General features: G+C 47.2%; 2 protein-coding genes and 1 non-coding gene across 5 annotated transcripts in view; 2 read left to right on the top strand and 1 right to left on the bottom strand.

The window, feature by feature from the left end:
- Positions 1-898: 898 nt before the first annotated feature.
- Positions 899-16,503, bottom strand: ASL (argininosuccinate lyase). Its single transcript, XM_019511350.1, has 17 exons — positions 16,415-16,503; positions 15,944-16,003; positions 12,603-12,797; positions 12,103-12,186; positions 11,461-11,517; positions 10,598-10,695; positions 9,472-9,549; positions 8,748-8,825; positions 7,795-7,847; positions 7,251-7,313; positions 6,740-6,854; positions 5,114-5,198; positions 4,078-4,137; positions 3,087-3,170; positions 2,562-2,642; positions 1,941-2,047; positions 899-1,141 (listed from the first exon to the last, which is right to left on the bottom strand). Exons 1-17 carry the CDS (start codon positions 16,430-16,432, stop codon positions 991-993), a joined length of 1,467 nt encoding a protein of 488 aa, XP_019366895.1. The 5' UTR covers positions 16,433-16,503; the 3' UTR covers positions 899-990.
- A 4,215-nt stretch (positions 16,504-20,718) lies between these two features.
- TRNAG-GCC lies at positions 20,719-20,789 on the top strand. Its single transcript has one exon. It is a non-coding gene; the product is annotated as a tRNA-Gly (tRNA).
- A 61-nt stretch (positions 20,790-20,850) lies between these two features.
- CRCP (CGRP receptor component) overlaps positions 20,851-24,562 on the top strand; it is a 53,744-nt gene continuing 50,032 nt past the window's right edge. Inside the window, exon 1 of one of the 3 annotated variants that reach the window (XM_019511349.1) lies at positions 20,851-20,899. In XM_019511349.1, the coding sequence (XP_019366894.1) occupies positions 20,892-20,899 (8 nt within the window). In that variant the 5' untranslated portion in view covers positions 20,851-20,891. Of the gene's footprint in view, positions 20,900-22,151; positions 22,176-24,562 lie in introns of those variants that run through there. The other 2 variants (XR_002096315.1, XR_002096316.1) reach the window with 2 other exon arrangements.

Here is a 24,562-nt window from a genome sequence, read left to right as displayed (position 1 = left end):
GTACAGGCTGGGGGCTGAGTGGCTGGGCAGCAGCTCTGCAGAAAAAGACCTGGGGGTTACAGCGGATAATAAGCTGACTATGAGCCAGCAGTGTGCCCTTGTTGCAAAAAAGGCTAATGGCATCCTGGGCTGCATTGGTAGGTGCGTTGCCAGCAGATCAAGGGAAGTGATTATTTCCCGCTATTCAGCACTGGTGAGGCCACATCTGAAGTACCGTGTTCGGTTTTGGGTCTCCCATTACAGAAAGGATGTGGACAAACTGGAGAGGGTTCTAGCAGGGGGCAACAAAAATGGTGAGGATGCTGGGGGACATGACTTGTGAGGAAAGAGTAGGAGAACTGGGCTTATTTAGTCTAGAGAAAAGGAAACTGAGAGGGGATTTAATAGCAGCCTTCGACTACCTGCAGGGGGGTTCGGAAGAGGATGAAGCTGGACCGTTCTCAGTGGTGACGTGACATGACAGACCAAGGAGCAACGGTCTCAAGTGGCAGCAAGAGAAGTTTCCGTTAGATATTAGGAAACATTTTCTCAGTAGGAGGGTAGTAAGACACTGGAACAGGCTACTCGGAGAGGTGGTGGAAGCTCATCCTTGGAAGTTTTCAAGACCCAACTAGACAAAGCTTTGGCTAGGATGATCTGGATGGGGATGGTCTTGCTTTGAGCAGGGGGTTGGACTAGATGTGACCTCCTGAGGTCCTTTCCAGCCCTCGTTTTCTATGATTCTGTGATTGCTGTTAAGAATGCTGCCGCTTTCATTCCGAGTAGCCTTCTAGAGCCCAATCGCTCAGCTTCCAGGCTTTACTCAGGTCAGCGTGACCTTGTGGGATTGTGTCCTAGTTATTCAGATCTCTTGGACAACGGGTGTTTGTGGTAGCTGAAGAAACAAGTGACAAGCATACAGGGTTTTGGTGAATTTGCAAAGCATCACTGTTTATTAATTTAGAATGAATGCAACAACCACAAAGCCTACACGGCATAATTTTCAGACATTCAGAACGGTTCCTTTTGGGACTCCATCATCTCCCTCAGCTGCTCGATCTGTGCGTTCACGCTGCTCTTGGCAGTGCCACCAGGGGCAGTGTACTGCTCCACGCTGTTGACATAGTCCCACACCTGGGACACGTCGCTCGCAAACAGGGGGCTGGGGAGGCAAAGCAGAGGTGAGCACAGCCCTGGAGCCTGCACTGCATGCAGGATTGCCTTGGCTTTGTACCCTGCCTGCATTCTTGAGCCTAGTCCTCCTCCCACTGAAGTCAATTCATTGCCCTGCACAAAGCTATCAGGTCAGGACACAAGTGTTTTACAGCTGCTTTGCACAGGTGCCAGCACCAGTGCCAGTATGTGGTGCAAGCCAGGGGAGAATCAGGCCCTTTCTGTTTAGAAGTGCCACACAAGGCAGCATCAAAAGTGTCTATGTTTGGAAGATGAGTAGGGGCTAGGCCAAAGAGCTATGCTGTGCGTGGGGAGCCCCCTGCCAGCCCACCATGCTTCAGGGAAGAACTGTATAGTTAGAAGCCATTTAAGCACAGATGGTAATTGCACTTCTGACCTATCTGTGGTTGGCATTAACAGCAGTGAGAAGCTTGTGATGGTTAAAAATCATTTTCTGTTTACTCCCTTCAACCGCCGCAGGGAAATTCCATGTTTCGATCCTGTTTGGGATCTAGGCTCTAGGGCTATGGGACAGGAGACCTGCTGCAGAGTCTAATCTATGCTTTGCAACTTGTGTGGCTCCAATGGAAAGGCTGTTCCCTGTGGGTAAGGGAGTTGTCCCCTTTTTCATGGTGTCATTAGTTTGGGGACCAAGGTAATTCCGCCAAATAGCACTTGGAGTGAAGTTCTGGCCAGGTCTTGCAACAGAGGTTGTTCTCTGATCTGTGCGGCAAGGGGAGAGGTGTTAAGGAGACGTAGGTCATGCCCTTTGAAAGCTGGATACCCACCTAATGCTCTTCATGTCCTCAAGAGTGAGAAGACTGAGGGAGATGCCCTTACTCTCAGCCAAGTGGACGACCTTTCCCGATGTCATGTGAGCCTGTCTGAACGGCATCTGCAGTACCAAGCATAGGCAACAGTTAATGAATATGCAGGTAGGATCTGGGATCAAAGGCTTTGGGACTACTCAAGTGACCCATACACCTTGTTTAACAGAGCAGCATTTTCCATGGAATCAGAAGTTGGATGTTCTCAGATATAAAGTGTGCTCGTGCTAGAAGCTAACGCTATGCTTTTATAAGGGCCTCAGGTCCACTCTGTAGCACTTAGACTACCTGGGATACATGTAAAGGGGTTTTCAATCCTTGGCGACCATCAGCTGAGGATAGAAAATGTAGCACTCTTCAGTGACAGAATACTGCACAATTAGGTGCTTTTCAGGCAGGAAAGGAAAGGATTGTACCTTCCTCTGAGATAACCAGCACTTGTCACAAGAAAGAATGGAGTTTAATATTGGGAGCAGCCCAAAAGTTACCCCAGTGTCCTCAACCCTGAACACATCCCTGAGGGGACACTGTAGCTTCACGATCCTCCATCACATTTTCCATTGGGATTCTCTTGATACTTACTCCTTTACGAACCAAGTAGTAAGCAAGATCAGTAGCCAGCATGTCAGGGCTCAAGGCTCTCTCCATGTTCTCTTTGTGGATCTACAAAAACAAGAGTTCTTGACAACAGCTACTTTTCATTGACATGTTAGCAATCACAGAAGGGACAGAGTTCAGCCAAGAGAGGCACTGCCTTGGCAGCAAGGCCTTCCAAATCAATGAGCCAGATCAAGAAGTGAATTTCTCCCCCTTTCATCTTGCTACAGTCAGTGATCCAGCTATTCCATTTTAAAGTAATCGGAGGTACAAGCACCTTAGCAACATACTCTCTCTCCTGATGAAATCCAGTAAACACCTGTTATTATGCACTAGAGTGGGCATTATCAATAAATGACCTGCAACATGTTTCAGCCATGTACCCCCATTCATATTTCATATTTTACCAGTGTAAGTCTGTCTGTTGGCTATGGAGTTACTCCTAAGTTACACTGGTGTGAAGCAAGAGCAGGACCCAATAAATTTAGTAGTAAATGGCTCTAATCTTACCTGAAGAGTAGAAATTACTCCAGTTGCCACCTGAAGCACAGCGTTCAGAGTATCCAGAACATCAAAGACTGCCTCCTTGTCTTCCTGTAGGTTAACAAAAGGGAAAAATCAAAGTAGGTCAAACCTAATGCAGCTCACAAACCAAATAGCACAAATAGCTTGGCCACGGATCACAGCAGAAGCTCTCTCAGTTCATCTGATGTGTAAGCACTAGTAGGAACATACCCATGTGGAAGAATGGTCATCCCAGTGAGCTCCCTGCATAAAGGCAGCCGGGCCAAGTCTCCCCTTGCAGACTAACACTCAGATGAGAGACTGTTCTCACCACAGGAACTCTATTTGGATAATGCAGCCTGCATCTGAGCAGGAAGCTATTTGATTAATGTTTCTGAATGGTGTGATTCATCATTTACAAACTTAAATGAATGCTTGCACTGGTAAAAACTACTGGAGACTCTGATGCCCTCTCTGCAACATTGACCCTACTTCCCATCGCTGTGCTCTGCAGTGGGTGCTGCTAGAGGGTTCAGGGTAGCTTATTCCCCACAAGCACTCAAGGCTGGGTTGGAGACACCCAGGCAAGGTCCCTCCAGCTAGTCACGGACAGAGCCCCCACTTACTCTAAGGTAGTTGATCACTCTCATTTTGAATAGAAACATGGAGTTAAAAGCTGCTGTATGCATTATTGACCCCACAAACCATTTAGTCCTTGGGACAGATCCTCAGCTGGCATCCGCTAACAGAGCTGCACTGATGTCACCTGAAAATGGTCAGTCATTTTTTGTTCCATAATGGATACCAATAACTAGAGTTGTGATGCCTCTTAGGTCTGAACGGTGGTCTTACACCCTCCCTGTCTCTGACTCAGTGCTGCTGCATACAAAACGCAGTATGTGCAGGTATTAATAGCTGCTGTCGTTCCTACCACAGTAAGTTTTTGGTTATGCTCATGCAGAGAAATGGAATAGGAAAAAAGCCCTCCATGCTTTACCTGCAGGTCCTTGTTGTAGGTGTTTGGAAGTCCTTTGAGGATCATAAGAATGCTTGTGCACTGCAGAGGAGAGGGAGGAAAGTCAGGGTTATTAGGGCAAGTTAGAAGAATGATATAATTTTACCCAGCCGGGCTCAAAAGCCTGGACTGCATCATCTGGCCAGGTTTCTGTGCATTACAGTTATTGCCTCAATTAATTACCTAACTGCTTTTGTTTGAGGTAGAAAAGCTACAGGCAGATGGGCAAGAAAGAGGGCCAGTTCTCAGAGCTCCCTTGGGTCAGCAGCAGTCTCTAGGTTGTCAGTTAAGTGTATAGCAGGAATGCAGTGTCTCAGCTGTCATTCAGAGCAGCTGCATCTTCTCTGCCTGTCACCTGCAGTCATATGCTACATCCCTTCCTAGGAACACTATTCTTCGCCAGCGGTTCCCAATCTGTGGTACACAGACCACCTGTCAGTGGTATGCGTTAACAGATTTATTATAATTACTTGATATGTAAAAAAAATTGCTGATGGTACCTATGGCTGAACTGAAAAAATTGCTGGTGGTGCTTAAGTCTGTATCATTTTAAATTGGCGGTGTGCAACCTGTCAGAGTTTGGGAACTGCTGTTCTACACCGTCTTGCAGCTGATCTGGGACACTGTCACAGCAAACAGTATTTGGCTTTGCACAGTACGCCTCAGAGCACTGTGCACAGGTGTGTATTCCTCTATTGGACAACTGGGGAAACAGAATAGACAGGGTTACCAGGGCCAAGTTTTTTCAGAAGCGGTCTATGACTGGCAGAGCCTACTTTAAGCTGTTTTGAGCTCAGTTTCACCTGCAGTTCCCGCCAACTTCAGCATCTCTACAGAGTCAGACCCAGAGAGTCGTGCTGGGCCCTAATGAGAGGGTTCCTGCTGTTCAAGTGACTTGCCCAGTGGCAGATGGAGGAAGAGACCCAGAGTCTGGTAGGAAGGATTCCTTTTCTTCCCCAATTGGGGTAATGGGGAAAGTGCCCTGAAAAACCTGCTGCTTCTCCCTTTGCAGCCTTACCCTTCCAAACACACGTCCAGCCTTGCTGCGGATTATCTCCAGGCTATCAGGGTTCTTCTTCTGAGGCATCAGGCTACTGCCGGTGCTGAAAACAAAACACTTGGAGCATGAGACTACGGAGACCTGATCTGCAGAGAGCAAGGCTGGAAAGACAGCCTGTTGCACTGGGAGCATGAAGTACTTTCTTGGTACCTTTTGCTGCTGGGCACTCTCTTCCTTGTGGATGAGAGATTTCCAGTGCTCACCACACATAACAATAACAGGTCTCATTTTCCAAGGTTTCAGAAGCTGAACCTTCATTTCAGTACCTTGAGTTTTGCTTTCACACTCCTGTTTTTGAGTCTGTTTGAAAGCTTAGCTTCCTTAGGTAGAAAGATCTCAGCTTCCTCATTCAAGGAACAACTGTTACATCAGCTATACCCATGAACTTAGGAAAGTCCAGCCTAAGGGTGTGGTGTCTCTTACCAGGATATACTGACAAAATTGGGCGTGAGGATTCTGCCACGCTAGGCATTTAGGGTGCTACAGAGCGTGAACGACGCCTGTAACAGGAAATCTGGAAGGATTACAAAACATGCCTGTTAAAGGCTCCCTTTACAGGAACTCCCAGCTCACAGCAGGAAACAGAGTTATTTTCTCTCTTTTTTTTTTTGTTAGCGCAGGCTCATTTACAGCCTGATTCTAGAAGCGTTTACTTGGGCAAAATGCCCAGCGAACACAACAGAGGCCTTGGTGGAGTAAGGGCTACTGGAATGAGTTAAAAAAAATATATGTGCACGGAAGGCTCCTTTCATTTGACAAGCTCAAAGGCTTAGCAACTATTAGTCCAGAGTGAAACCACTATCATCCCCATCTTACAGATGGGCAGATTGTGGCAAAGAGGTGGAGTGACCATAGTCATACAGTGGGTCAGTAGCAAGGCAAGAACAGACCTCAGATCTCCTGGTCCCTTTCTCTAGCTATTAAATACTTCTCTCCTAGCAACAATTCGCTTAAAAAAAGGAAAGAAAACAACCTTGTTAATAGGTCTGACCATGTACATAACTGGATTAGGCAAGATGCGTCATTACTGGGCATCTGTCAGGATCTTTGTAAGCAGGAAGGCATTGTAGCTTGTTCCTACCCACCACTCCTGGCCTAAACACCCAGGCTCTATGCCAGCCCTGCTAGGATGGGGGTGCCTGATTACCATGTTGCATCAGTCGCTGGGGAGCTAGTATTAATAGGATGCTGAAAGGAGGGCGATAAAGCCTTCAGTACCAAGAAGCTTTGAGATGATGCTTTCATATTCCAATGGGCTTGGAAGTGGCCACCTGAAGGGTCTAACGGCAACAAGTCTGATACTGCAAACCCATCAACCTGCCCATATTTTAGGAGGTGGTTCTGCAGGGCCATCTTTATTCTTGATACCTAATTTCTGAGGTCCCCTTGCCCCAGTCATAGCAACCCACTCACTAACTGAGGAGAGTTACAGCTGATCTCTCTCCTGATTCCAGTACAGGGTCACAGCTGTGTCAGTTTACTGTCTGGGCCCTTCTTATCCTGGGTATTTCTAAAAAGGGAATAAAATACATTTTGTATTAGTTCTTTTTATTTTAAAATTTGTAGCAAGAAGTAGAGCGTTACCTGTAGGCATCAGACAGGGTCACAAAACCAAACTCCTTTGTACTGTAGATGATGAGATCTTCAGCCATCTTGCTCAGGTGAGTCATCACAAGGGAGGCAAAGAAGAGGAACTCCACTGTAGGGAAGGAGTGAAGTTAAATAAATAAATAAATATATATATCTATGAAAGTCTTTTTATGGCAGCAATTGCTTGCAGTTGGGCTGCAGGAAAATGTAGGATGTAGACAGTCTAAAGCATTTGCTGAAGAGAAGTTAGAGATTTTTCAGATGACTTTGGTCATCAGAAGTCTTATTCTAGTGCTCCAGTTGTACCCGTCATGGACCAAAAATTCAAATGTAGCATTAATGTTCAGTTAAAAGACTGATCTCTCCTTGCAGAGCTGCTGCTAAAAATGGCCATATCTGAGCTTTTCCCCCCTCTTGAAAAATTTATCAAAAGCAGGTTTCTAGATAGTCAGCAGTGACAGAAAGACAACAATGATAAAGGTAACAGTGATAAAGTTGCACCTACCCACAAAGTCACGTTCACTGACAGCATCCATGCTGTTCAGGCTGATGTGGGCAAAATCAAGTTCTGCAATTTAAAGAGCATGCATGGTGATGATCTAAACATGAGCATTACCTGAGCTTTCTAAGGCCTTGATTCAGAAGAAGTCAGGGCTCTTGCTGGTTTCCAAGTGCATGGACCAGCCCCTGACTAACCATATCCCATGTCAGATAGATGCAAAGATCAGTGTGTGTGTGTGTGTGTGTGTGGTGGGGGGGGGGCGTGATTCTGTAGCAAGAGCCCCAACTACCAGGGCTTCTCTTGACAGCATCAGGGAAGGGCAAAGGAAGGGGAACCTGTCTGCCCCCCATCTCAAGCAGTAAAACAAAAGGAACTGGGGTTGGGTTATGAAAAGGATAAATAGAGGGCTGAGAGGAATGTACAAGGGGGATCTCTAGACTATGATGCAGCAGACAGTCTGTTAGTCCCTCTCCCTCCTGTCCATTAGGGCTAGGTTTAGGCCACGCACTTGCTCAGTTCTAGTGAGGGGTAGCTGACAACAACTTACCCTTACGCAGGAACTCTCTATCAATACTGAGCGGGTTGCCAGCCACAGCACCACTGCACAGGGAGAAGGGAAAGCCATGCATGACACACCGCACTGACACTAACACACCTACGTCTGTGTCCTCTGCACAAACTGAGTCACAGAGAGCGATGCCACAAGCTCTGACTGCATGCTGCTTTTCTAGTGCGCTGCTTGTCCCGTACTATGTGTACAACTATACCGACTCCTATAAGGTAATTTCTAGCCAAAGGCAGCCAGGAGTTTCTTATTCTGTGAAGGTGATTTCAAGCCTTTAGAGCAGGATCCTACAAAGGCAGAGTCAATGGCAAAAGTCCCACTGACTTTAGTGGATACAGAAGTATGCTTTTAATGAGAGAAGAGCTGTTCATACCAGAGATCTTGACCTCTACTATCTGCCCATTTCCAAGGCAAAAACTTGACAGGACAACAGAACTAATAATGTGAACACACATAGTCTAAGGCACCATTTCACCAATAGGCCTCTCCAGCAGAGACAGACTTTTGGTGATGGAGAACAATGTTCAGAATAGGAAGTGTGTTAAACATTTTCTAGTATCCAGGGTTGGAAATATAGGCAAGTCCCCTTCTAACTACACTGTTTACAAACGAGAGCTCTGTCTTCTGCTCCACGAGAAAACACAGTTCCCCTTGGGGGAATGGGTCCAGGCCTTACATCTGCCTTTGTTATGCAAGAGGCATAAATGTTAACAGGCGTTTCCATGGCCGACCAGAAAGGTTGAGGCTGCCAGCATTATCTCAAGCATGAACCATGGTCCCGCACATTTTGCTTGACTGTACAGTATTCCTATATGCAGCTGACCAGAGGGAGTGCTCCTCACGTGGGGAGAACGCTGATGGTTTATACCAGATCAGGAGCTGGTCCCGAATTTCTAACATAGCAGCATAGAAGTCAAGAGAGGCAAGTGACTTACCTTCCCAAAGGCAGAATGTTGATCCTTTTCTTGATTTCTCTCAGACGGTCAGAATCTCGGAGCAGAGCAACAGCATGGCTGTGGGAAGACAAGGTGATAGAGGAAGAGAGTGAAATAACCAGGTTTAGCATTTGCTTCCCTAACAAATGGCTTTTCGCTGGTGTGAGTAGTACCAGAACCTTACTTATCAACAGAACTTGCACGCCATGAAAGCCAGAGGCCCTGGTAATGGGTGCCTTGTCAGCAGAGATGGAACAGCCAGGAGCAAGGTGAGGCTACCACCCTCCAGTGAAGCAAAGCTCTGCTCTAGTGGCAGCCCTTCTGATAATGTCCCCAGTCTTTAGCTCCTTTGCGACATTTACTCAGCTGGGAAGATCAGACCCTGGTAAACTAAGTGCAAATGAAACTTGTCCTAAGTTCTGTGTGGCGATCCCTATTAGGAAGTAGAGATCTAGTTCCCAAGTCTGGCTCCATCACCCTGGTGCAGGCATGCTTTGGATTTGACATATTCACACAATTGTTTTCTTAAGACATCCACAACCCAGGAGGTGCATGAAGATGGGTTGATTCCACAATGGAGCATCAGCTTCCACGTTGGCCTTGCAGGCTGTTGTGGCATCATCCCATGGTGATGGTACTTTGTGTTACAACTGCACTTCTGGGTGTCACAAGAAGTTGGTCCCCAAGGACAAACTGTCACAGCAGAGCCTAAGAAGGATGGTACCTGAGCAAGAAGTGGCTCCATCTGATTGGCTGAGCTCTTTGCATGTGAGTATAGCCAGGGAAGATGACATCAGTTTCTCTGCAATATAAAAGGAGAGATGAGGCAAACAGCCAGCTGACAGTCCAACAGCCTGAATGAAGATACAGACTAAACAGGGAACCATCTAAGGCTGAGGAAAGGGAGGCTAGAGCTCCAAGAGAAATTCTGGGCTTCAGGAAGAAGTTACTGTGCAAGGTTCATAGTTTCTAGGGTCGGAAGGGACCTGAGCAGATCATCGAGTCCGACCCCCTGCCATGGCAGGAAAGAGTACTGGGGTCAAAGACCCCAGCAAGGTGTTCATCTAGCCTCCTCTTAAAGGCTTCCAGGGTAGGAGCCAGCACCACTTCTCTTGGCCTGTGTCCTTTGGCCTGTGTTATGCAGGTCAGTCTAGAGGATCCCCGTGCCCTGACACCTAGGAACTGTCAGAGCCAGTGTTACGATTCGGGAGTTCCCAGACTAGCACTTAGCACACAAGATGCTTTGGTACAATCACCCTGTATTACCGGTTTAGGATAGTACCCAACCTTTGCTTTACAAATCCTTATTTATGATCACCATTGTCACCGTCATGTACAAAAAGAACAGAACAATGAAAGATCCCCTCTAGACAAAGATCTGAGTGGCACCCGAACTTGCACTCAGATATCTTGATAAGTGTGTGTTCTGGATCACTGCAATTTAATCAGGAGTTAAAGTGATTACAATTTCTACCAAGTCACAATTCAGAATGTCTGGCAATGTCCAGCTGCTTAAATTTCTTTTTTCTGCTTTAAATTAAATTCTAACCTCGCCATCTGATTTCTGTTGCCAGGATACAGTTGGGGTAAGAGGAAGTCTCCACGCAGCAGGCCAGAGAATTAGGGCCACTGGTATTATCTGAGGCATCAGCCACACATGCTTTGCTTGAATGCATACTATCCACGTATGCACCTAACCACAGGATATATTCCTGACATCAGAAGAGCTCTGATGATTTACACCGGATCAGGAGCCAGCCCAGGATTTCTAACATGGCAGCGCAGAAGCCAAGAAAAAATTTTTACTTGAATGTGGGACTTGAAGGAAAAAAAAAAAAAAAAGGACTTACACGGCAGCTCGCTCCACCAGAGCCCTAATGAGCTGCAGCAGGTGAGCAGACAGGACAGAGTAGAAATTCCTCATGAACATTCGCAAGTCAGTCACAACCTGTAAGAGCAGACCGAGTGCATTGTACCTTGTGATCAAATAAACGTCACTGTATTCCATATTACATAGGTCAAAGAATGGAAAGAAGAGGAAAGAGGCGTACAGGTCATTAATGAAGCGTGGAAGATTTTTTGCCTTTCTCTGCACTCATAACCACCTTACTGGAATATGCACATGCACCAGGGCAAAATTAGATCCCAAAATCTTCAGTGCCTCCCACAGAGAGTTTATGGTGCTGTGCCCATGAGTACTGCTTCTTCTGCAGAGCAGTACAGCAAACCTTCTTTATGTAAAATGTACAACACAGACCCCACTACTCCTAGAGTAGCAGCTGTCTCGGGTTCATAGGAAGCACTGTGTCCTCAGCAGAAGGCCCTGTGCTCTCTCCTCAGTCCACGCAGACATGCTATTCGATACAGGTAGCACTCGTGAAGTCTGACATGAACCTGCTGCAATGCTTTGCAAGAAAGTCGTGAAGTGACTCTGTTTTTTTTCCCCCCCTTTGATCCAGAACTCTCACTGCATCCAGCAGGAGACAGATTCAAGGTACAATACTGCTGCCAAGGGAAATCAGTTCAGTTCACATTCTCGTAAGGCAACACTGCTCAGCGATCGTGCTCAGCTGTTACCAACGTGCCACTAAATTAAGTTGCACGATTGCCGAGACTTTATGGGTGGCATTTAAGAAACTGAAGCACGCTGTAGGAAATCTCATGATAGAGTGTGGGGGGAGGACTGAAGGGGCAAAGAGATTTCTCTCCTTACTTGATCATTTCTGCTTCGTCCAGTGTGGAGTTTTCCAGCCACCTCTCCAATCAGCTCCTGTGGGCAAGAGAAGCATTTTCATCAGCATTAGCTTAGTGGAAACAGAAGGACTTGAGTGAAACCTCACATCTCTGCTGCTTAAAAACTCAAGCTAGGATCCTGCACACATGCATGAACATAGGATATGGAAGCCACAATCTCTTCCGGGCAGGGACTGTTACTTGGATGCATGTCCAGTGCCTAGGCCATGGCAAGGTCCTGATTAGGGAGCCCTCGGCACCACTGTTTTGTAAACGGCTCTCCCAGTGAGAGCCGTAAGGTGCTACTTTAGTAATTAATGATGTTACATACTCAGTGTGCATGGAGCTAGCCAGGTGCACAAATGTGTGTAATATCAGGATCTACCACTGATGCAGTAGGCTGGCCAGGGTCTGTTTTCAGGGATGGAAAAACAGTGGGCAATATCTGCTTACTGAATGCATCCATGTGGCTGGTCACTGCAGAAGTATTTGATTCTCTCAATAGGAACGCAACCAAAAATAGAAAACAGTTCAAGTATGCAGAGGGAGAAGCGAATGTTACAGTTCCCAAAATGGTCAGAGATGTGCAGAGGAAGTTATGAAGAAATTAACTGAACTGCACCTTCAGTCTGCGCTCGTTGGCAGTGTGGATGTCCTCATCATTTGGGTTCAGCACAAAGAGTCTTTTGGACCATTCCTCAGAGATCTACAAAATGTCAGCAAAAGACAGCAGTCAGGAATTATTATTTCCCTACTTTAGATGGCTCTTGGGAGGCTCAACTCCTACAAGTTTGTAAAAGACTTTGATAACCCTGGATCTAGAACTGTCCCCTCCTCCCTCCAAATCTGATCTCACACTGGTGAGATTTCATTGGCGTTACACAATAGTAGGAAAAAGCCAGATTACGGCAGCTGAAAGACAGCACCAAGACTCTTGCCATGCCATCCATGTGTGAGACTCTGAGAGTGCATTTGGCACTATTCGTTCACAGATCACTCCAGAAACAGGTTGGGGATAACAGCACTGTTATCTCAATAGCAGTGGCTAAAATTTCCTGTACCTGTGCTTGTCCTTATGGCTGGCAGCCTTGCGTCATACCATCTACTTCAGCTGATAAATACCTTTTCCAGTCCATTCAGGATCTTCTCCAGCTCAGGTTTGGTCAGAATTCCAGTCTTTTCCAAGGCCTTGGCATAAGCCATGCTCCCTTGGATGTCAACTTCTGACAATCTCTGGTCATACTCAATGGAAGAGTTGAGCCTCTCCATGACGGGATCCAGGCCTCCTACAAATCTCCCCCCCCAAAGTTTATCCCCCTGTGCAAAAGGAAGGAGGAAAAGAAAGCAGACCAGTCAATCATGTTGGACACCCACAGCAACACAATCCTTGAGATTAGCACTGATTTTAAAAACAGGACGGTGGGACAGTCCCCTGCCACTCTGCAGTGTTAGCATATAACAGAGCATATGGGACCAAATTCAGACCTGGTGTAAGCAGATGCTGCACCCCTGCCAGAGGATCAGACTAAGTCAACAGGCTGGATTGGGAAGTGGTGTAAATAGTGCTGGAACTGACCTCTAGAGGGATCAGAATAAGCTGAGTGCTTTACATTTACAAATTTACAGGCTCCTGTTGGCAGCACTGACCCTCTTTCTCTTCCCACATTGAACGAGCTACACTCCCTTACGCAGCTGGTAATCTGCAATAGCCTGCAAAGAAGCACAGCAGTTGGGCTGCCCATGTACTGAGGCCACTCCCCGTCTCATTTCCTTGGGCTTCCCCCCGACATCATCCCCTATCAGCCAGTGGCTCCGGTCCTCTGTAAGCTCTTTGAGGTAAGGACCAGCCTTTTGCTTCTGGGAAAATGAGGGCTCCAGGGTGATGCCACAATACAGAAAATAATAATGTGAACATCAGTCCTGACCTTGACGCAGTGGAAGCTGCCAGTGCTTGTCCAAGAGCTGAATGAAGGCAATGCTCAGACAGGAGCGGCTCCTTGGACTCATCCTCATAGCACTGATCAGCTAGGACTCTTGGATGTGGTTCAGGAGATGGGCAATCTCTCCTTGCCATTACTGTTTAGCTATTGAGCCATTAACTGGGTCCCAAGCTCTCTTTAGTGACCTTTGCTCTAACATAAGTATGGCATTAATACATCCTAATTTTTTTAAACAAATACAAAGGCATGTGACAAAACCAGCATTGATACTTCTTTCTTCTAAAGCAGGAGAAGTGCATTGACCCACTAATACCCTTTTAGAGCATGACTAGTCAGTAAGGGTCATAGTAAAGATTAGCATCTGTTGCATAGTATGGGAAAAGGGATACACTTTTTAATCAGGAATAAAAAGTCATTTTTGATTCAGTGGCACAGAGGCAGCTGCGGACAGACACAAGCTACCTCCATTATATAAACCACTTCTGAAATTATGAAGCATTTGAAGGTTGCGCTGAGGAGGGAATCAGGCTGACTGCAGCTGGGAGCGAAGGGTGCTCAGTACCTCTTCGTGCTAGTCTTAGCATCTCCTGCTTCCAAGCCAGCAGCTCTGACACGATAGGTCTAACAGCATAATGTTTTCAGTACGTAGTTTAAAAGGACACTGTTACATAAACACAAATGAGAGTTTCTTCCTCGGTTTTTTATCAGCCATACCTTAGGAAGGACAAAACAGCTATAAAATGACTCAGGCTCTGCAATTTTTAAGGGTTTTTTTTTTGTTTTTTTGGTTTTTTTACACATCCTTTCATCTAGTATATTCATATTTGTGTGTGGCCTAGTGGTGTTCATTTTAGAAGGGTGCCTCGGAAGGAAGGGAAGTTTAGGTTAGATATTAGGAAGAACTTCCTCACTCGGACGGTAGTAAAACCCTGGACCAGGTTACCCAGAGAGGTGGTGGAAGCTCCATCCCTGGAGGTACTTAAGACCCGGCTAGACAAAGCCCTGGCTGGAATGATCAAGTTGGGGATGGTCCTGCTTTGAGCAGGAGGTTGGACTAGATGTGACCTCCTGAGGTCCCTTTTAATGCTAATTTTCTATGAATCTAAGTCACCCTTCAAGCCAGTCAAAATGCAGCAAGGTGCATATGGCCCATCTCACCCTGGATTTGTACAACGCATCTGCTTCAGCAGCTAAGAAGATGTGTTGTTTGGTCACAAGTCACTTGCTTACCCAAGTGGGACACATCCTGAAGTCCTTACTCAGGCCAAATTTCCACTGGACTCAAATGGGAGCTCTGCTTATATATGGACTCCAGGATTGATCCTAATGGATTTTAAAAGCAAATTTCCAGAGCAGATACTAGCAGGCAAAGAGAAGCATTTTGGGAGCATTTATGGAAACTTCCTGCTGCAGAGCCTGAATTGCAGTGTGGATACTTTGGCCCATCTGTCTTATATGTCACACATTTCTCCCTCTCCCTCTTCCCAACCAAACCACCATCCATGGCAGCTGACTGGATAGGACCCTGTCTCAAGATAATCAGTACCATTATTTTATCAGCTAAAGGGGTTATTGGTGAGTAGCTCTGGGAAACTTTCCCCCCAGAGACTGTCTCCACCTATTAAACCAATTCCTGCTGAAGCAACATCTTTTATGGGCCCTATCATTGTGTCCCTGTAGAAGCAAGTAAGTCCTTGTGAAATTTGCCTTTTTAGAACCATAAAATTAGGCCCTTTGTGTTTGAAGATTTGATTTCAGGGCTGTTTTAAGCATATGCCCATTTTTAATTCTAACTTTGTCCGCAGTCAAATTTTGCACGGCCTCAGCTACAATACTGATTAGACATTGCCCTCCTATTAGTTTCCTCTGCTGGTTCACAGGAACAATGCTAAAAATGAGTGACCAAACCTAGGTAAATGAGGTGGGAAATGGGACAGATTTGTAGTTACATTTATTTGGGATTTTCTCCCCCTGAATTCAGGCATGGAAAATTGAGGTACCCAAGCTCACCTTGCAATTGATTGTATGTTCATAACTGGACTTTTTTTTCCCCCCCAGACTCTCTCATTTAACTTTTGGAAGTCACAGTATTTCACCATAAATTTTGTGGGGGACTTCTCTCTCAGTTGAAATTGCTACCTGTCAAACTAATCAGGGCAGTGATGAGGGTAGAAGAGGTGGAGGATGCTTGTCAGAATGCAACAGCATTAGATGGGAGAGGCGGCAGACCAGTTTGGTTCAGAGGCTGCTAGTTTGGGGCAGATACTGAAAATGCTGTCTTGGGACGGACATACAGTGCTGGTGAGCAGTTGTGCAAGTAGCTGTCTAAATAGCACTTAACTGCGAAGTAATCTTCACCTAAAATAAGTGATCTCATGTGAAAAAGAGCTCTGATAAAATGTTGGTCTCTGATATTTTTAATCAAGCTTCTCAAAAGTTTAGTTTGCATCTGGAGCAGCTCCCATCCTAAGAGCAGGCAAGTGGGTGACAACTACTGCTGAGAAATCAAAAGCTCACACTCACCTCAGCTGTCATGTCTGACGGCTGCCTGTTTCCTTTGGAGACTTCAGCAACTTGTGCAGCCTGCAAGAAGAAAACAGCTCAGATGTTTTTCCCTCTCAGACAGGCAGGTCAGCACGCACCTTTGGACAAACCGCTCCGGACTGCCCTGCAGGAAAGTACCGCCACCCCACAGCTTTGGACAAACTGCTCCAGACCGCCCCGCAAGAAACCACCGCCGCCCCACCGCTTTGGACAGCCCGCTGTTTGCAAAAATCCTGCTCGGGGTAAAGACAGCGTGATTAATCATCCATCATCAGCTCCAGCAGGACAGGGCCGTCTCAGGATTTATTGCACAAGAAGCAAAGCAGTTGCGCTGCGGTATATCGGCCACGCAGCGAGGTCTGCTGCAACCTGCCATGTGAGTGCAGGGGGTCGGAAAGTGCACTCCAGCCCCCTCTGGTTCGCGTCCCAGCTGGGCTCAGCTTAACTCACCTGCATGCAGGGAAGCATTGGCTGATCTCTGCTGGGTCTGGCTCAGAGGGCTGCTTTTAGGCACAGCCAGCTGATGTCATAGCCCCGCCTCCACAGGGGGGGCTGCCCAGATCTGGAATTTCCCTGCAGTTCCCTCCCACATCTAGTCCCACCCCCTCGCTGCCCCTCTCTGGTCCTGCTGTGCTCCAATATTGCAATGCTAGCAAATTATAAAGATTTATTCAGATGGTCTAAGTTCAGTGCATATAAGCCCCCTGAGCCAATTCAGCTTGCAAAAAGCGTACGTTATGGGGGCAGAAGGAGAGAATGGGATGGAGGGGAGAGACTCCCTAATGTTTTCTGTTGGAGAAAACCTCCGTGCCTGGAGTGTATCGCTCTGGGAAACGGTAATTTGCCCATGTGCGTCTGAATTCAAAAGCTCAACTTATTATTTAGTAGCTATTTAAAACCTCTGGAGTTGAAAATGTTGTCTCAACTTGAAACACACCTCTGTAAGCCATGCAGAAAACTATGCTGGGAGTCAATGGGAGTTGATCTTCTGCTTTTCCCCACCATGTACCACCTGCTAGGAGGTTGGGATGGATGAGAAAAACTTTGGTGCACACGGGTGCAGAGATCAGCTGTGCACCGCCTTGGCGCCAGCCGCCAAACCCGAAGTGCTGGTGGAAGTGCACTTCCAGTTTCGCCGGTTTTGCTGCTGGTTCGGCGATCGGCCGCTGGGGGATCTGGTGCCCTCCCAGGCTCGGGAGGCACCAGTCGCCCATGGATTAGAACAGCGGCTCTCAACCTTTTTTGTACCAGGACCCATTTGTCACATCGGTGGCCAGTGCTGACCCAGTGCCCCTCACCCCCAGGCCCCAGCCCGCGGGTGTGTGGGATGGGGGGTAGGTGTGTGTGGGGCATGGAGGGACCTCAAGCAGCCCCTTGCAGGCTGGAACTGGCTGCAAGGGAAAAGCCATGATTTCCCACGTTTTTCTCCTTTAAAGGATAATCCATTTGCGACCCTTTCATATATTCTTGCGACCTACTTTTGGGCCTCAAGGCGTGGGTTGAGAAACGTTGGATTAGAGCAGGGGTGCTCAACGCCCAGTTTGCAAACCACATGCAGCCCCTGGCACTGTGTCATCTGGCCTGCAGGATTCCCCCTGAGTGTTTCCTGTTTCCACGTCTGCGTGTATAAAACCTGTTTTGGGGGGATATTGCAATAGTAGCTGTGGGCTTCTACATTTTCGCCAGCTGAGGGAGTTGTTATCAATGAATGACTCTTGTTAGCTTTCAACTTTTGTAGACTGATTGTGGCCAAACAGAATAGCCTTTTCAAGTTCCTCATTGTGCAGGTTGATACGCTGGTTGTTGATTCACTGCTAGCTAATTCATAATGGACTAGATGGGACCTTCTGGGTTGTTGAGTCCAGCCCCTATTATTGCAGGGAGCCACTATTTTAATAAAATTCCTTCGTCAACTGACCCAACTCCAAGGACTGAACAACGATATAGGTAGGGGAGATCCCAGAAAACAGACCCCAGCCCAGCATTTGTTCCTTGGCTCTAAGTACTCAGTCGCTCCCCAGCAAGGAAATGCTTTTTCCTTCTTCCACACTCGTAATGATGCATTTTTTTTACTTTTGTTGCTATTACTTCTATTATTATTCTTCACACTGTTTGTTAACTATATTACAGTGCACTACTTATTCCAGTCTTCAGTATCCAGACCTCTGAGGAGCTCTAGGAATGGTACAAATTAAATTTCAGGTGAATTTGTCATCAAAATCCCCAGCAGAACATGTGCAATCATTTCTCCACCACTACCCCTTGCACCTCTTGTATTGTCTTTCTCTTGCCGTGTCCCTTGTTCCCATTTGGAGTCTTTTTCTCCTTACCTGTGGCTTGTCCTCTCCATCCGCTCAACCCGTCTTGTCTCAGTCCCACCTCTTCATCTCCTTTCCACCACTGGTGTCTAGACGCTCACAGCGGTGATAATTTGGGGGGATGTGCTGAATGTATTTACTTACTTGCCTACAGGAGATGCTTAATTCTTTTCTACTGTTTTGAATGGGATGTCACAGTTACAGTCCTTTTCCTAGCGATGAACAGCATGGAAAGTGTGAAAAACAGAAATTAAACTAGAAATCAGAACAGAAGTTCCAGGGATGGCGAGAGCCAGTAAACAATGCAGAGGACTTTTTAACAGGGTGGTTTTGAGCTAGAGAGTAACAGTACCTTTGTGCCAACTGAAGATTGCAAAATGGGCCTCAAATAAGTGCTTTCTTCTCTTTTTTCCCGTTTTTAATTTCCTCCCACTTTCTGCTTTATCATTTTGCTGTTTTACTTGCTTCTATGAAGCCCCTGATGAAATGGCACTGTGTACTTCAGATCATTTCCCCTGGGGACAGGGAATGGAGCGCAGCCCCATTTCTGATCCTTTTCTTTTCCAAACTGATGTACCATACATACTGGGGTGCTTTGGAGGGGAATATGGCACATTCAGCTGCAAAGAAACATTTAACGTTATTTTACTACGTTTCGTTGTTCCAAAAGATTAGAGAACGTGCCTTAACTGCACTTGCTCCTTGGGGATTAGTCACAGCATTACCTATTTCTTTTAATTTTTCCTTTATTAGAGTTTTTAATAATCATGTTCAGCCTTTTCAGTGCTTTATATAGCGATTTGCAGGAATATACTCTATGTATTAGGCCTAACTCTAGAAATGAATTGACTCTCATAACTTTTGTCCTAAAGTCATCCTATAGACTCAATCTGCTGGTCAGTGAAATGCACTGTTAGCTGGGGTGGTGTGGAGCCGGGCTGACATGTTTTATAAAAAGAATCGTTTAATGAATTTTGAATGTAAAAAAGATGCAACATGCTGAATACAGAAAACATCTTTCATGACAAAGAATAGATACATCGCAGATCTGCTTTCCATAGCAGTTACTATATCCCCTGCTTTCTTTCAGTAGCTAATACCAAGGCTCCTCTCTCATTGAGCCTTAGTGGTAACAATCACAATCCTATGCTTGAAATGTTTAGACGCTGCACATTTAGAAAATTCCACGTCTGCATTCCCTATGGATACTTTAATGTACACATCCCAAGCCACTGAGTCCAATCAGAAGTATAGTAATTAAAAACTGAGATACCTGGGCTAAGCACTACTTTTGCATCTTCTCTTTGGAAAATCGTTTGTGTGGAGCATAGCGATAATTTTGGTTGTGAACGAACTCCAGAGCCCAGCGGCTGAAGTGCATAGCAGAGCTCTGGGACGAAGCCCTAAGAAAGACATCATTTAAGATGCAGGTAATTAACTGGTGTTGGAAGACAAATGAGACGCTAAGCATAAAAAAGCAGGGGCACGTGGTATCGTACAGCACCCAACAGAGCTGTCGCAGGACTTTGCTCTGCTGGTCTGGGCCATATTGTGCCAGGGTCAGTGAATCACATGAACAAACAAAGGCGACTCTAGCTCTCTCTGGAGTCTGTCTGTTGAGCTGGGTGTTTGTTCATTGCAATGACTGTGGTGGCTCCTGGGGTATGACCGTGGTGGTTCAGATTTCAGTCCTTTCATTGATGAAAGAGGCTGACTCTTCTAGAGACGATACCATTTTGGGTCCCCTCCCTGGGTCGTTAGGGCTCGATGGCTATTTGCTGGCTCCCAAGTCATCCCACGGCCCCAGACCCAGAGGACACAAAGAGTTTCTTGCATTGCACAGGCCCGTCCCACGGCCACGGGCAAGGCCGTGGCTTTGCTTGCTGTAGGCAAAGGGATGCTCAGCTGCGTCCGGAGAAGAGCGGCGCTCGCTCTCTCTGGGACGAAGGGGGGTTGATGCAAACTATAATACAGCACATCCAGGTTATAACGAGTGGGAGGTTAGTGAAGAAGGTGGAACATCCGCGCGTCGGCTGATGAGACCCATAAAAGCACTTTAGGAAGAAATGCCTGGTGGCACCCAGAAGAGGAGTTGCTATAAAGTATCATGTTGTTTGCACAGGTGATGGCGACATGCTGCCTGCGCAAGGCCTGGAGTCCGTTTTCTATCATTCGAGTCCCTGTTCCCCTTTTATCATCCCAGCAGAAGCCGGCTGGGACACCCACAACCCCAGCCGGTGAATGCTGGGGCATTTCTGCCTGGCTGCTGGGTGTGCCAACAGCCCCACAACTGGTGCAGGGCGGCCTTGCACGGCCCCAAGGCAGGGCAGGGCAGGGCAGTCCTGCATGGCCCCGCAATCAGGGTGGGGCAGGGCGGAGCCGGGGAGACCCGCAAGCAGGCGCACAGCGCGGCGCGGCGGAGGGAGCGGGGCGGCCGCATTGGTGGTTCAGTGGTAGAATTCTCGCCTGCCACGCGGGAGGCCCGGGTTCGATTCCCGGCCAATGCAAGCGCGCGGGGCTTTCCTTTTCCGCTTCCTCCGTTCTTTTTCCCGTCGGCCTCCGCGCTCCGCTCCGCCCCGCCCCCTCCCCCGGGACGCGGCGCGGGCGCCATGGATGTGTAAGGGCCGCGCAGGGGGAAGAGGCCGCGGGAGGGGGTTGGGATAGCCGAGATTTATTTTTCTCCCCGGGCGGGGAGTGATTCGTTTTCCCTTCCAAAATGGCTATTTTTTTTTACCCCGGGGAAAAACGGCCTGGACGTGCGCACGCATCTGGCCGGGCAGCAGATTTGCAAGTCCGCGCCGTGCAGGCGGCACCATAAAGGCCCCCGAAGAAACCCTGGGTGTCCCCCATCCTTGCTGGGTCTTGGCGAGGCTGGGGGGAGACCGGGGGCTTTGGGGCCTGGGCGATGCTTGGCGCGAGCGTCAGCCCTGCTAGTTTTGTCCCGTCTTTGTCACCGTACCCGCGGCGCTGACTTGTAAACGCGACGGCGGTGTCAGAAAACGGGGCTCCGACCCCGCAAGGTCCCTGCCAACCCCTCATGTCTAGGAAACGATGTCTATGAAAATGTTACTTTTTTAAAAATGTCGAAACTAGAGGAAATGGGGCTCGCGTTGCTGCGGGGTTGTGAACCGGGGACCTCTGTGCCTGTAGGAAACTTTGCCGCGGCCCTGAAGTTTTGACGGAAGAAGGCGCGATTGCCGCGAGGAAGTTTGGGCAAAGTGAATGCCACTTACTGAGTTTTGGATATTGGGGAAAACTTTCTTGCTGGGAGGGTGGTGAAGCACTGCAACAGGTTACCCAGACGTGGGGGAAGCTCCATCCTTGGAGGTTTTTAAGGCCTGGAGAGACTGGGAAGATCTAGTTGGGGATGGTCCCGCTTTGAGCAGGGGTTTAGATGACCTCCTGAGGTCCCTTCCAACCCTCACTTTCTTTTATGACTTGACCCTGAGTAGCCCCCTTGATTTGAGTGGAGCAAATCAGGGTAATAAGTATGCATCTAAAAGGGCAGGATTGGGACGTTAGGTGCACCTCCAGCACGGAGCTGCTTGTTGGACGGACCCGGATGCAGGACTGCCTGCAGCGTGGTTGTGGCAGTCAAACAGTGTGGATCTGTCAGTGCTGTTGGGGCCGGATAAATACTTCCGTGTCTTTTAACATGGGCGCTCCTTGTGAGAGAAATCTCCAAAGATAACAAAATGAAGTTCCAAGTGAAAAAACAGTTAGTAAAAAAAAAAAAATTCTTGATGTTTCGTTTAGAAATGGAACATTTTTGTTTAATTTTCTATAGGAGCCTACAATGGCAATTGAATTCAAAAGTGTATGTTAAAAGAATGGCTCTTACGGACTAAGATGAAATGAATCTGTAGTACGTGAAGATGATCTCAGTAATTTAGGTAAAAAAAAATAAGCAATGAAATTTTTTCAAAGGAAGCTAAAATATATTTACGGAAGATGTATGAAGTCAGTTTTTTTTTCCTTTTCCATTTACAGGTTATTCTTGTTACAGCTAAGAGCTCTATGTAGATAACTGATGTAAAACCCAAAATTAGGATAGCTATAAAAATAAATTGCATGCTGATATATCGCATGCCTACTTTTCTTTCAAATCGGTTGTTCAGACGTTCATAAGAAGGTGCGGACTGGCATAAAAACTGTAGTCTGTTTCTGGTTTGCCACGTTTTTGTAATGATGCAAATCAACTTGAATAAGCACACTGGCCATAATGTTTGGTATATTATTTCATTTAAAATCCTTGTAGCTTGACAAACTACTGAACAGCAAGAGGACTTTGTAGCCATAATAAATTTGTATCTCCCCAATACCCTTAGCAATAAACAATCCGGCTAGTAAAAACTTAATTTTTTAAGTAACAACTTGGCAACTGGGTGGGTTTCTGTTTGCTGTTAATCAGTACAAAAAGAGTTTAAGCACTTGTGGTCCAAAAAGGTCCTGATTTGTAGAGGTTTCCCATTTTAAAAACAAACCCACGTTTGAGTTAAACATAGTTTAAAATCACAGTTAAACAAACCACCGATTCATTCAGTGCTTGCCTGTTGAATATACAGTCCAGGATCTTCTCAGTTTTTTAATGGAAAGAATCTGTATGTCATTCTTCCATGGCGCTATTATTTCCAAAAACAAAGAACATCCTCAGTGCATAGGGATTTCTGTGGAGATAGGCTGAATGCAGATTTCAGAGAATTGTGTTTACCTAAGAACAAAACTACAAAAGCTATATGGCTTGTAAAACATGAATGGAAACTGATGCGTGTGTGAGCTCACTTGCTGAAGTTTCACTAGAATCAGCTAATTGGAATTTTAAGTTTATCTCAGCGTATTTTACAAGGTCCCTTTCATTTAAAAACAATGATAGAACCTGTGGACGTTTGGAAGGCATTCACATGTTTGACTGTGATGAATGTGACAGTGCTATTCAAACGGTTGATGGTGCTTGACCATGCATTTTGCTGTTTTTATGTGCTGTTGCAGACCTGAGAGAAGCCCTTTTTTCCCCCCTTTGTATGGTAACTGTCTGGTGGCTCAGCAGAATGCATTGTTCTTAGGATATATGGCTAGCTCCTCGCTGCTTGTCCTACAGAAGTTGTATTTACTTGAAAATATGAAATTACCATATTTTCTAGTCTAATTAACGGGAGCATGCTTAATTCAGAAATACACTTTACTCAGATTGTTCAATCCAGCAATAATAAGTAAGAGCGATTCTTGCTTAATTGGGACAGCCTGGGGGACGGTGGGGGGCAGCTGGGGAGCAGCTCAGGCTGTGGCATGTGCGGCTGGTCCTGCTGCCCCCAGGGTGCAAAGCAGGCTAGGGGCAGACTCACTTCCTGGCAGCTCCTCCTGGCTGCCACTGAACCCAGCCTCACTGCCCAGGAATCCTGACCCATCTGTCTCAGGCCCACCCCAGGTGGTGGGACCCACGTGGGCAAGGTGCACAGACGGGTGGGGAGCGGTGTCCAGGAGCAGTGCGGGTGGGCAGGGCCAAGGCCAGGCTGGAGCCAGGATCACAGGGCAGTAATAGGGCCTGGGCCTGGGGCAGAGCCTTGATCTGCTGCCTGCACATCCCTGCAGTGGGCACTGTTTCCATAGGCAGAGGTGTACGCGGAGCAGATTGCAGTTCTACATCAGTTTCTGGCCTCACACTGTCACTGCCCCGAGATCCTGGATCCGACTTCTCTTGCCCGTCCAGTTCCTGGATGCTGCTCCCCACTCACCTGTGGCCCCAGCCCATCCACCTGGCCACACTCCCTGCCCAGGATTGTGGGGCAGTGATACAGCAGGGCTGGGGCCTGGGGCAGAGGTGCAATCTGCCTCCCCCAGGCCCCTGCCTGCAGAACCAGCACCCGTTGCAGGGGTGCGTGGGAGCAGATCATTGTTCTGTCCATATTGTCACACCCCCCCCAGCCCTGGACCTGCCCACCTGTCTTGCTCATGGATGCCACTTTGTGCCTGCCCCGCAGCTCCATCGCAGCTGTCTGGCCCATCACGGAGCCACTTAGGGAGTTTTGGTGAGCTGTTGATGGTGGGGGTGATTGCTGACCTGGCCCACAACAGCTCATGAAAACTCTGTACGTGGCCCTCTGGCCCAAGTAATTGCCCACCCATGCTATAGAGTATGTGTGTGTGTGTGTATAGTTATAGATACATATATAGACCTCTCTTACCTGTATGTGTGTTTGTATACATTATCTATATATCTGTATCTACCCACTCAGTAGATTTCTGTTATTGTTTTGTGCATCACTTTATTCAGACAAAACTT

Source organism: Gavialis gangeticus, unplaced genomic scaffold, assembly GCF_001723915.1.
Source record: "Gavialis gangeticus isolate Ggan-Ray unplaced genomic scaffold, GavGan_comp1, whole genome shotgun sequence".
Taxonomy (NCBI): Eukaryota; Metazoa; Chordata; order Crocodylia; family Gavialidae; genus Gavialis; species Gavialis gangeticus.
The sequence above is the reverse complement of the archived record's forward strand: the minus strand, read 5'-3'. Positions and strand labels throughout refer to the sequence as shown.

Coding starts and splice junctions, on each gene's coding strand:
- ASL (XM_019511350.1), bottom strand. Junction 8,826..9,471: donor TGGAGCCACTTCTTGCTCAG/GTACCATCCTTC, acceptor GTCTTCCCACAG/CCATGCTGTTGCTCTGCTCC. Junction 4,138..5,113: donor CTGGACGTGTGTTTGGAAGG/GTAAGGCTGCAA, acceptor TCTCCTCTGCAG/TGCACAAGCATTCTTATGAT.